General features: G+C 44.9%; 1 protein-coding gene across 2 annotated transcripts; it reads right to left on the minus strand.

The window, feature by feature from the left end:
• Nucleotides 1–4,636: 4,636 nt before the first annotated feature.
• DMBX1 (diencephalon/mesencephalon homeobox 1) lies at nt 4,637–11,614 on the minus strand. Of its 2 annotated transcripts, none has more exons than XM_075037054.1 (4): nt 11,449–11,614; nt 7,026–7,204; nt 5,512–5,866; nt 4,637–5,037 (listed from the first exon to the last, which is right to left on the minus strand). In XM_075037054.1, exons 1-4 carry the CDS (start codon nt 11,600–11,602, stop codon nt 4,637–4,639), a joined length of 1,089 nt encoding a protein of 362 aa, XP_074893155.1. In that variant the 5' UTR covers nt 11,603–11,614. The 2 variants fall into 2 exon arrangements, with proteins under 2 accessions (XP_074893155.1, XP_074893156.1); XM_075037055.1 differs by having other exon boundaries at nt 7,026–7,221; nt 11,451–11,602.
• Between the last annotated feature and the right edge of the window lie 493 nt (nt 11,615–12,107).

Here is a 12,107-nt window from a genome sequence, read left to right on the forward strand (position 1 = left end):
GGATCTGTTTGTTGATGATTATTTTCGTGGTTAGGAGTGTTTTTGTGTTTCCTACACGGCAGATGATGATTTTTGGTGGGGGAAATACAGGCAAAACTTCTCTCTCTCTGTATTCCCATATTCACCATCAAGGATATTTCCACTTGTTAGCCAAAAAGAAAAAAGAACCAAAAAGGGAAAAAAGACATTCCCTTTCTGCCTCCCAGCATTGTTACTGGTTCTTTTCTCACAGGTAGTATTTAGTATTTCTCCTGCACTGTTTAAACACCTCCTTTACTTTATTAATACTTAGCAGACTTGTCTTGCAGAGTAAAAGAAATTTAAACTGCAAACTCTTACCCTGAATATTGTGACCTGTTTTCTCCTGGGCCCTGATCCTGCAAGGACCATGGCTAAAACCTTTAAAAATTTGGTAAGTAGGGTTTGGAGCCACAGCTGGTTCACCAAGGAGAGGCAACGTAAGCAAAGCCATAGGAAGGGAAAAGAACAGCAGAGGAGATCTCCAGGTACAAAACCTGTTTCAAAATAGAAATTAGGGAGATTTTATCCCCAGTCTCTCCACCATTGTTTTTAAAGGACTGGTCGCATCCTTTTCCCAGCCTTGGTGCCATGCTGTGCATTTATTTGGCATTCCTTTCATGCATTAAAAAATCAACTGGATCATCTGCATTACGAAACACAAAATGTTGCTTCTCTTTTTACATTTATCTCTCTGCTGCTAAAACTGTACCAGGGATGCCCTGCCCCAGCACCAGGTTGGCGTAGCACCCAGAGAAGATAGATAGCTTTTTTTTCCCCCATAATAGTTTTTCTGTCTGATGGGGCAGGATCTCCGGGTTACTCTCCAGGCCTTTTATGCCTGTGATAGAAGAATCTGTGTTATATCCAACTGCAATATTTGTTAAAACACATCAGATGTCTCCTGGACAGTGAGGGGAGGGGAACCTCATTCCATTTTGTTTCTGAGACTCCACCAACAACCTCATTTTCCTAAATAGCTGGGGGTGGTGGAAGGAAAGGGAACAAGCAGACCTCACATCACAAATCGGGGGAGATGTGCAGTAGTTCTTCACACCTGAAAGAATGTTCAGGTTTGTAAAGTTCAAAGAGGAATGATGCAGAATGACTCCCTTCAGTCTTCCCACTACATACATAGGCTTGGATTGGATGGCGAGTTCTCCCTGTGGTTTTTTGATTTTTTTTTTTTTTTTTGGTCAGAAAAAGCCCCAAAGCCCAGAGGCATTAAAACAATATGCAGGAAAGAGTCAGTTTTGACAGATAATTCATTATTAAACTTTTGCAAGTTAGGAGCCTAAATTCTTGCTTTTTTGCATTTCCAAATCAATTTTGGCTTTACGTGTCAGTTTACTCCCATCATGGATGTTTAACTTTGACCTTAAGAAGATAAACCCCAAACTTGGCATAAAATACTTCAGGGCCTCATATATATTTAAGGCAATATATTTTTTCTTTTATTTCTTTTTAAATTTTAGCTATTTTTATCCTGATTCAGAATGGGAGAAATAATCTCCGCATAAGAAATGTTGACATGCTCTAGTCCAGGACCAGCTGCACCTTGGTCAGCTTCTGTACCACACAGAGGCAGACGAGGATGATACTGAACAGACATTGCTAGGGACTGATGGAGATCCTGATGTCTCCTCTCCCAATTTGCTTTCTGAGCTGTGCTGACCTCGTCCTGATGTCCATGGTTTTAATGGCGTGCTAGATGTTCCGTCTGGGAAGTTCCCAGTAGCTGCTCCAAGCCTGCTGTGAGGATGTCAGCGATACCACAGGGCACGAAGAGCGTCAGGCACCAGGGTCGGTCGAGACGTGTGAAGACCGTGAATGTCAATATGAATTTTTGCACCAAGGCACAGGGAAGAGTTTCCCTCCGTGGCTCAGTGGGGAAGGTCTCGTCTCCCTCCAGAGGATCATGGCAAATCTAGTGCTGGCTCAAGCAAGCTTATCTCCTGCGCTCCCTGTCCCCACCTTGCAGAAGCAGGGCATAAATCCACGTGTTTTGACCTTCCCGTGGCGGATGCTGTGGTATCCATCGTGACCTACAGGAAGGCTGTATCTGCCCTGATGTGAGCTGACATCGCCCATTCCAGCCCCATGGTACCCGGGCAGAGAAGAGATGCCCGTCTTACCTGGGATGGGATAAGAGTGACTACGACCCTCTGTTCTCTGCCTGAAACACTCACTGACATGAGTTGCAGTTTCATGGACATCTTTTATTACTTAAAGAAGAACTGAAGTCCAGATCTGGTCTCACTGCCAATTACCACCCTTGTTTGCTTCATCAGCTCAGTCTAGACTGATACCAGGGAACAACATCAGAAAGGGCATTAATTAAATTTGCAGTCGCTCTGCTCTGGCAAAGAAACTCCATATCCTACAAATGCACTGATGTTAGTGTGAGGCATTAAAAATAAAGATTAATATAGCTTTTTGAGGAAGGAAGAGGAGAAAAATTAAAGCTTTTGTCCTGGTGTCCCTGGTTTGGGTGACAGGCTACAAAAAATGGAAGCTGGGACTTTCAAAGGATCTTTTTGGAGACAGTAAATGTTCTTTGGTGGTTTTAATTTAATCAAACTCCTTTGAAAGTGGCAGCCAAAAATCTGCTTCCTACGAATACCTTTGGTTTTGGCAATGTGGAGAATTCTGACGGTCACAGGGGCTGATTTGACAAAGTCAGGAGAACTAAAGCAGGAGAGAAAACCCTCAAACTGAAGTGTTTGGCACAACAGAAACATTTAAGGAAGATGCTCCATTTTCCTTGGAAGCTGGTGCAGTCGATGGGTTGCCCCCTCCGGAGGTCCACTCTTGCTATAACTTTATGAGGGATAACACACCATTTTCCGTCAAACTTGGCTATTCTTACGTCTCTATTTGCAGGAGTTAGATGCTTTTTCAAGAGGTATTAGCGGAGTTGAAAACACTCTTTCCCCTCCATGTTTAAAGAGGTAATTTGATCCCTGGTTTCTGCTCTGGTATGAAGCAAGGTGGGAGCGAGTGGGGCCATAGGCTATGGATCTACACTTCATGGTTAAATCAAGTACGGACCAGCTGATCATCTGCCGTGAATTAGCACAGATCTGCCCTGTGTGTTAGTGGCAGACCCAGCTGACAACCTTGGGTTTCAAACGTAGCACCTGCCACACAGTCTGGATTTTTTGGTCCTAGGCAATATTAGAGATTAGATCTGGATATCATCCCTCCCTAATGCTCAGGATAACAGCAGTGGGTTCAAAGGATTTATTTGGTTTGGCAAAAAACCCCCGTGGTTTGAGTTGGCAGAAACATTTCTTCTCAACAAGGACAACCACCCTAGGTTGAATGATGGGTCATTCCAATGAAACGAGGCTGAAACTGTTCACTGAAATAATTTTGAAGCTGGTGAATTTTGGTTACTTGCAAAGCCTGCATTTTTGGCAAGTTCATCTATGCCCCCTCAGCTCCAGCAAATACAAAGAGACTATAAAGCCCCTGCTTATCACCTGCTTTGCCTCCAGCATTTCAGCATTTTTCACTTGTTACATTTTCGCTTGCTAACCAGTTTCTGAAGCTGCAGGGCTTGAGGGTAGAATTTGGTGATCAGAGCTTTTTTCTAGACACAGCTTGCATTAATCAAGTTTTTGTCAAAGAACCATATAATTCATGGTGTATGAACACACCAGGAGTTCATACAAAGTTTTTATTATTCTCTATTGTCAAAGTTAGACCAAAATGCTCTCCAAAAAGAAAACCCCATAATTTGTAAATAGAGGAGTTTACACTTCACTGAAGATCAAAGAGGAAACAATCTAGATCAAAAATAATCCTGTGAATTTGGCTTTCATTTTTCTCCCCAGCCAGCAGCATTAGGCCAATATTTTGTCCTCTGTCTTTGAACAAGTGCTATTAAAAAGTAAACGAAAAATGCTTGCCTTATAGGAAGTGCTTAAACAGGAAATTCACCTTCATGTCATTTCCCGGCTGTTATAAAATTAGCTTTAGCAGAGAAGGGGGAAGTGGAGCAGTGAAGTGCACAGTCGTTTCTCTTCGTCATAAACACCTTTAGGATGCTGACCCACGAAGAGCAACTAGCTACAAGCTGAGGTCAGAAGGATGGCTGGTTTGTGACTTGGATACTAGCTACTAAAATTGTGAAGGAAGGGGGTATAAAAGCAAAAGAGGTCACAGTTCTGTACCACTGACAGTAACACACAGGTGATGGGTGTTGTCAACATTATAAACTATATACAAGACGAAGCAGGACTCTCTTTTCCCAAAGAACGCAACAACAACAAAAAAGGTGTATATAACACAGCTGGCACATTATCGCGGGGATGAGGAAAGGGGGCTTCTCCTGAACGTTACAGGCTTAACTCATGGCAGTCCAGAGGACAGTTCATCTGTCTAAACATACATACTCTCCCCCTTCCTCCTTAAATATTTAGTGAAGACGAGGCCAGTAGCAATGTCTGATGCAATCTTGGTGCTAATAAGACATTAGTAAATGCAAAGTTTTCCCTGAAAGGGAGCACCTTACTCCAGGAAGAGATGAGGGTGGGTGGGGGTTCAAGGAGTGACATGTCTAGTGCCAACCTCTGGTGCATCTTCTCATGGGCAACGCGAGCTCATCTGCCAGTCAGTTGGGTAGGGTGTCAAGCCCAAGGGATGCCGCGTGCTGCTTCGCCCGGAGCCTTAGGTTCTCAATACTCGTCGTTTTACTGTTCAGGCTTGGAAGGGAGCTGGAGGCCTGCAGGATGGGGGAGGACCAGACCTGCTGAGCGTGGGAGAGCGACTGGTAATACGACTGACAGTGCAGGGAGCTCAGCGGCGCCATGTTGACGTTCATGCCCAAGTAGGGCATGGCAGACGGTGTCCCCATTTCGAAGGAGGAGTAATGGACCAAGTTGTTGGTGGCAGCCATGTGCTGGCGGAATTGCTCCTGCAGGCGGAAGAGGCTCAGGGGTGAGGAGGAGTAGGAGTGAGTCTGAGCCAGGCCACTGCTGGATGAAGGCGTCACAGTTGCGCTGACTGGGGACTCTGTAGCAGGAGACAAGAGGGGATGGGGGTTATTTCTGCAGGCTGGATGCAGGTGCTGATCCTCACCCCAGTAGGGTTTGGACTGCAGCACGGGCTTCTCTCTTGCATCAGGAGGGCAGACGAGATGGGTTGTGTTAGCTCGGGAGAGCTAAACGTGCCTGTTCCTTACTTAGCACCTTACAGCATAGAAATGGGGCTGACCTCTTTGCTACGACTTTCCTGCTGCCACTGGGCACTGTTCTCCCCAAGCTCTAACCTGAGCAGAAGGTATTTGCTCTTTCTGTGCTCCTGCTACAATAGACAGCATGCTCTGTGTGGGTCCCATTTAGTGCTGGGGGACAAGAAGACAAATCTGGGCAGCCTACGTGCAAGCACCCATGCCCCCAGGGAATAAGGGACTATACCCAACCACTAGCACCCCCCTTGGAAATGCCAGGTCCTGACACCAACCCCCATCAAGCTGCTGCCCCTCACCTGCTTTTGGGCTCGCTCTCTTGCAGTTCAAAACCTTGCTGTCCACACCAGGGCTCTTGTCCACTTTAGCCTCATCCAAGGTGCTCTTAAACTCCTCCTCTCTGTCGGTCTGGTCCTCGGGCGCTGACTCGCTGGCCGACTGCTCTGACAGGGTTAGGTTGAGGTCTGCGCCCACCTCGCTTGGGAGACTCTGGACTTTCTCGGTGTCCGGGGTGGTGGCCTGGGTCTCCAGCACGGGCGGCTCCGTCTTTCCCTCGCTGTGGCTCCCTTCACAGTCCTTCTGCTTCTGCAGCTGCTCCTTCTGCAGGCTACGCTGTTTCTTCCGGAATTTGGCTCTCCGGTTCTTGAACCAAACCTTCAAGGTCACAAACAGCAAGGGGGAAAACTGTTGAGAATCCTGCTTAGTGCCAAATTCAGCATCATTCAGCCTGGGAACTTCAAGGGAACCCCAAGTAATGAAGTACTGAAAACCCACTGTGTCCAAATGTTTTCAGTGCTTCTACCAATAGCACAACAAATATATTTTTAAAAATGTCCAGCCTTCTTGTTGATTCTTTAAGCCATTCCACTGGCATTGGGTTTTTTTGGTTTTTTGTTGTTGTTTTTTTTTTCTAAATTGGTCAGGCAGTTTCGTCCAACCAGAATGGCTTATAGCTGAGTCTGATGACATTACACTGGTTTACAGGACAGTGCTCTTTTAGTTTCTAAAACCATTTGGATATAAGTGTACCAAAACTATGACGACAACACTCAAAATAAGTCATTACAGGCATAGGCTGTTATCTGGGAACTGAATTTAAGAGAGGAGGAGAGAATCCATATTTTTTTAACCTAAATCAGTAGAGATGGATTGGAAGAAATATATTTGCAAATCTTGTTAGTGCTGTTTGACTAGTTAGATGACAAAACAAAAATTTTGAAGATCAAAATGTCTTGACATTTATATAAAATAATTCTTTTTTTCTACTACTTATCCACTTCACATTGAAGAACATGCTATTTTGTCTTTTAAAGCCCATCAATGCAAGAACTTCCCCACCAGCAGGTTATGAAGCATGTTGCACTAGTTGAAACTAAAAAAATCCCAAAAAACAAAAACCAAACCTTGGCCTGAGATGTTACAAATATTGACACTGGTGGAAAAGAGCAGCTGGAATTACTTGGGTTTCTGCTCTTCTGAGAAAGCCAGAAAAGCCTTACAAATAAATAAATAAGTAGACTTCTGTTAATGTTTCTAAAATTTCCCCCAAAGAAATGTGAAAGAACAAATGAAAACCAGTGTACACTTCAGACAATCCTAAATTTAAAAAATGCGCATGGGGATGAAGAATTTCTTTAGCAGATGTGTGACTTCAGATGATTTTCTTCTGCCCTCGCCTTTGACAACTTTACTGCTCCCAAATCTTTGATTACACTGGAAGAGTCTTGAAAGGTCAAGGGAGCTGTCAACCCTCTTGGAACCCCACTACATTCTTTTAAACATCCCCACTCACAAACCCACAAAATACCAGTACCTGGACTCTGGCTTCAGGTAGGTTTGTGCACATAGCCAGCCGCTCTCTCATCACCACATCTGGGTAGTGAGTCTTCTGGAAGGTCTTCTCCAGCGCCTCCAGCTGTTGGGCGGTGAAGGCTGTGCGACTTCGCCTTTGTTTGCGGTGCTGGGATCCATAACGTGCCTCCAAAATGATGTCTTGAAATGTACAGCCGTTGGAAGACAAGAAAAGTGGCCAATTTAATTATTGGAATTTGTATGCTGACAGTTGAATAAAGCACTTGGTAACACCAGACGAACCTACAAAAAGTTTTTTTCATGGCTCTAGATCTAATAAAACACATACACACATTTTACTGGTTAATTGAGGTGTCCAAGGAGATAAAACCTCTGACTAGAAAGCCTGTTCTGAAGAGGGAACATCTTTCTATGACAGCTGTGGAAACTGTTGAGACTCCAATGCTAAATTTGGTTGAAATAAGCCAACCTGCTTCAGCGTCAGTGGGGTAGGACATGCAGATGCCCGGACCCAACATGGCATAAGCCTCTTTCATTAAGAAACTCAGTTAAAAACAAGGTGAGGAGATTCACCCTTGTAATAAGGAGAGGGGCCCAACATTATGCGTCATGTTCTCCTTGAAGCCCAAGGCAGAGCTTCAGTAGGCTTCAACGCTGCCATGATGTGCTGCCCTGATCGGGGGGAAGAGTCTGAGCAGCTCAAACACAGATGCTTCTAGCTCATTTTGTTGGCTGCAGCTGTATTGGAAGACATGCGTCTTCCCAGAAACCAGGCTGAGCTGGCTCTTCTTTAGTGTCTCGTATGTAGCTCTCTGTAGTCTTCAAGGCATGATATTGGAGTGCTGTTCTGGGCCCCAGTTCAGGGAAGCACTTAAGCTCATGTGCTTATGTGTGTTTAGCTTGAAACCATGTGCTTTACTGAGCATGGGCTCTCTGCAGCATCTGGGGTGGAAACACCAGCCAGGACCAAGTCCAGACCCACTGAGTGCAAGCCCAGCGCTCATGTGCCGAGCTCTTCTCAGTAGAGGAGCTACTCACAAGGCCTGACTTTGCAAACTGTGCTTGCAAAATTAAGAGCAGAGAAGAAATTCAGACTGGGGAAAATCTGAGGCCAACAGTAAAGGGCTTATTATTTTACCAGAGGCGTTATTATTGCACAACAGTTAGTGGGAGTAGAAAGATCTTAAATCAATGAAAATTAGTTACTTTAAAATGAAAAAAAAAACACCAAACAACAACTCTTTATTATGCAAGCTGGGACATGCTGTGCTACAGCATTGGAATGAAATAGTCTGGCAAGAGGTTTGCTCTCAAAGAGGAAATGCAGAAAGAGCAGTGTCTGGTATCATTTTTAATTCAGTTAAGAATGTGACTTCCAGTAGAAGGGAGGAATGAACACACTAGAAAACAGCAGGGAGAAAAGTCGGCATTATCAGTGCATGGAGCCAGATGAAGGCTCTTGCTCCTGTTTATTTGTGCTTTTGTCACGAGCATTGTGGAATGAATCTAAACAATAAAACAAAACCTGCTGTCAGGCCAGCCCCAGAACCACACAGCCAGGTTCCAAATACATTGGCTAATGAGCGTAGCAAATCAGCTTTGCACTGCTCAAACATTCCTCTTCCAAACTTCCAGCTGTTTCATTCTAGGTCAGCATTTTCAGCACCTTTCTGGGCGATAGCCAAAGCCATGTGGTTTTGGCAACCTGGAGGAGACGTGATCAGGCTAAAGGTCTTCGGCCAAATACAATATAGTGTTGGTTGCATACAAGAGACTTTTGTGTTTGAGGTATTGGAGCTCCTCAGGGAGTTAAAATGCTGGTAATAGCTGCCACTTTGGAGGCAAAGAGACTGTCCTTGATGAATTCAGACACAGTCACAGTGCAGCCGGGCGAGGAGAAGGGATGTTCTGGGACAAGAAATAGAAGCTACCCCAAAACGTTTTACAAAGCTAACGTTTGTGTTTCAAGTACAAGAAATCAGGAGAAAGGACACTGGTTAAACACCCTACCTGCAGGCTGGAATATTCCCGAATTTCTAGAGTAGAGGTTAGACCTACCAGCTCCCCGGAGGCGGCAGCTCATACATTAAGTTTGGCCACTCCAACGAGAGCCAACCAGCAATTATTTTAATGTTTTAACTATGTTTTCAGGCTTTGTGCAAGAAGGAGAATATAAATTGCAGGTGAGGCTTTGCAGTTACAATCAGAAACCTCTGTTTTCTGACTTAAGGTCATTTGCTTTTGTGCTGCTTTATTCTGACTGTCCCTGGAAGGCAAATGAGATCTATAACCTACACTGAAAGATATTCAGAAGTAACAGAATGTGAAGCAACTGCAAAGGAACCAGCTTGTAGGTATATAATGCCTACCTTGCCAATGATAAGCAGACAAGGGGACCGTGGGATTTAATTGGGAAAGTCTTCCAGGTGGGTTATTAATTTTAAAGATAAGAGGTCAGAAAACTAATTGAATCTCCCAATCAAGAATACGAGAATAGGTTTTTTACTCTTTTTTTTAAATGTCCCTCTACTTTTACCCTAGTTAGGGTCAAAGACGTTAAGTCCTCCATGCTCTACTGTAAAAGGTAGAGGTGATCAGAAAAATCGTTCAAGAGATCCTTGCATCTAGGAAAGGGGCACCTTGAGACCTAAGGTCTGCAAGGCATATTACAGAGTTCAGGACCATCTGCTCCCATCTGACCACCTACACACTGAAGGGGTGAGGGAAGGAGGGGATGGACGACCAGGACAAGGAAAGTGCCCACCTATCATCACTGCAGCCCAGCAGTAGAGGCAGGATTAGAGTCCAGGTCTCCTTGATCCCGCTTTGGTTCTTTTTCAATGAGGACAGTGACTCCCAGCACTGCCCTATGGCCCCCCAGAGATTCCACAGGCCACAGTGAGTGGTCTGAGGAACTTTGTTAAGGAGGTCACTACTAGCAGCTGGATAAGGGAACATTGCTGGCATGAAGGTTTGAGAGTCACCTGTGGTTCAATGATCCAAAGAGTCCATGACCTTTACCACCATGCCTTCGTGGACTATGCACCTAGGAGGACCATCCTGAAATGTCTGCATCCTTATTTTGGCTTAAGCCCATGTCTCTTAAATTTAGCCCACTAAAGTTTTCTGGGTAGATAATTTTTTCCACCTCCTCTAGGCTGGAAGGAATCACTCCACTTTTTTTTTTTTTTCCTTTAGTATCAGACAACTAGAAAGCTCTCTTAAAGCAGATGCATAATTTTCAGACAGCTGGGGAAGATCATTCCATTCTGGGAGGGTCTCTAGAATCACATCTATGGTCACTTTTTGCTTTAGCTTCAGTATACTGGTTGTCAGGTCTGCTCTTCCATACTGAATCCAAGCCCTGACCAAAATGGTGATGTCGCAGCTGTTGATCATTTGCATTGCAGTAGCCTTTGATGATCTCAGCCAGATCTGGGTGTTTTGTGGTAGGCTGAAATGTAGAACAGATATATGTGCCCTACCATACCAAATATTCTCAGGTCTTCATCAATTATTTTTGAACAATTCCCCCTAACAAATCACAAAATATTATCTGGACTTTGCATTTCCTCCTAACGACAATATCGATAAAGTGCTGTTACACTCATGGCTGAACACAGAAAAACAGATGAGATGCTCTGGAGCAGTGCCTCCTGTCCCACTGTCTGACCATCAACAATGCTGTGTAAATAACACTTTCTGGGTAAAGTCACACGTGACTTTCTTTGAGCCTAAAAAAAGCTCTTTTATGGAAGGCAAAATACAAAGGGAACAGAGAGGGAGCCAGCAGGACCTGCAAGAAAGCATCACCCTAGCCAAGGTCTAGGATCCCCAAGAAGAAATAGGTCAAGGTGAGACCCAAAGAAGATCTAAATGAAGATCATTTTTCAGAGAGAAAGAGTGTTTGGTAAGACAAAAAATAGAAAATAGTTGCAAGAAGGGGCAATGTGGAAGAACAAGCTATGACCTGGCATGGCAGGAGATGGCTGCTAGGGGATGCAAGTCCTGGGCCCCTCAGTGGGGGAATCCAATTCTCTGTGTGCTCCTATTCATCGTGCTGTTTTTTACTAACAAGAAAGTAAAATTTTCTGCTATTTTTTTGTTCACTCGTTAGAACATACTTCCGTGTCTTTTTAATTCTCTCTTTTCAACCCCATACAGTGGGGCTGCGTCCCTTCTCAGCCCCAGGCTCCCCAGCCATTGGAGGCCAGTCTGCAGCAAGGTACAGTGGTCCACTGGCAACAAACACCGCGGGCCACGTGTCACCTGCAGAGCTTGGCCACGTGGCCAGTATTCAGGAGCACACCACGCCAGTTGGCTACGTCGCGCTCCAACTCCCAAAGAGTTTCACTTGGTGCAAGCAACAAGTTTTGGTGGGTTTTTTTCCCCAGGGAATGGCAAAAGCCGTGAGTTGTTCTTACCAGCCAGTCTCTCTGCCAGGGTGAGGGCATGCACCGAGGGTCTGTAGTCGGGGGCGTGCTGGGCTTGCTGAGCTGCCTGCTGATGGAGGTTGTACATGGCGCTCAGCGAGTTCATGGCGTGCAGGGAGTAACCGTTCACTCCATAGTGCTGCATGGTGACATAAACCTGAAAAACAGCAGCCAGAGGAGAGAGGTGCTTAGGAACGTGCTATTCCAGTGTCCTGGTGTCTCAGCGGAGCTTTGGAAATGCTGAGCTCAAACTTAAACTGCTGTGTGTGAGGCTCACGTCCAGCCTCCCAACTCCAACAGGTTCTGGGACAGGAATCAAAATTCCTCCTGTAGACCTAAAGCACCAGCGAAGCCAGTCTGGCTTCCAAGTTTAGAGACTAGCATCTGACTATATTCCACTCATGATATGCTGAGCAAAAGATGAGAAAGGATTTTTTTTTTTACATACCGTAATAAAATTTATCATATTATTGTGACTTTTAATGAACGGACCCAGCTCTATCCCAGGACTAGCTGGGATTTTGTCCCTATCATTGCCTACAGTGGGCTGTTCTGTACTCCCATTGCTATAACGTCAAATAATCTTTCTTATCTGAATCCACTCATGCGTAATTTGTTTCCATTCATTTTTCTTAAGGTTCTTCCTAACA

This window comes from Buteo buteo, chromosome 10 (assembly GCF_964188355.1).
Source record: "Buteo buteo chromosome 10, bButBut1.hap1.1, whole genome shotgun sequence".
NCBI lineage: Eukaryota > Metazoa > Chordata > Aves > Accipitriformes > Accipitridae > Buteo > Buteo buteo.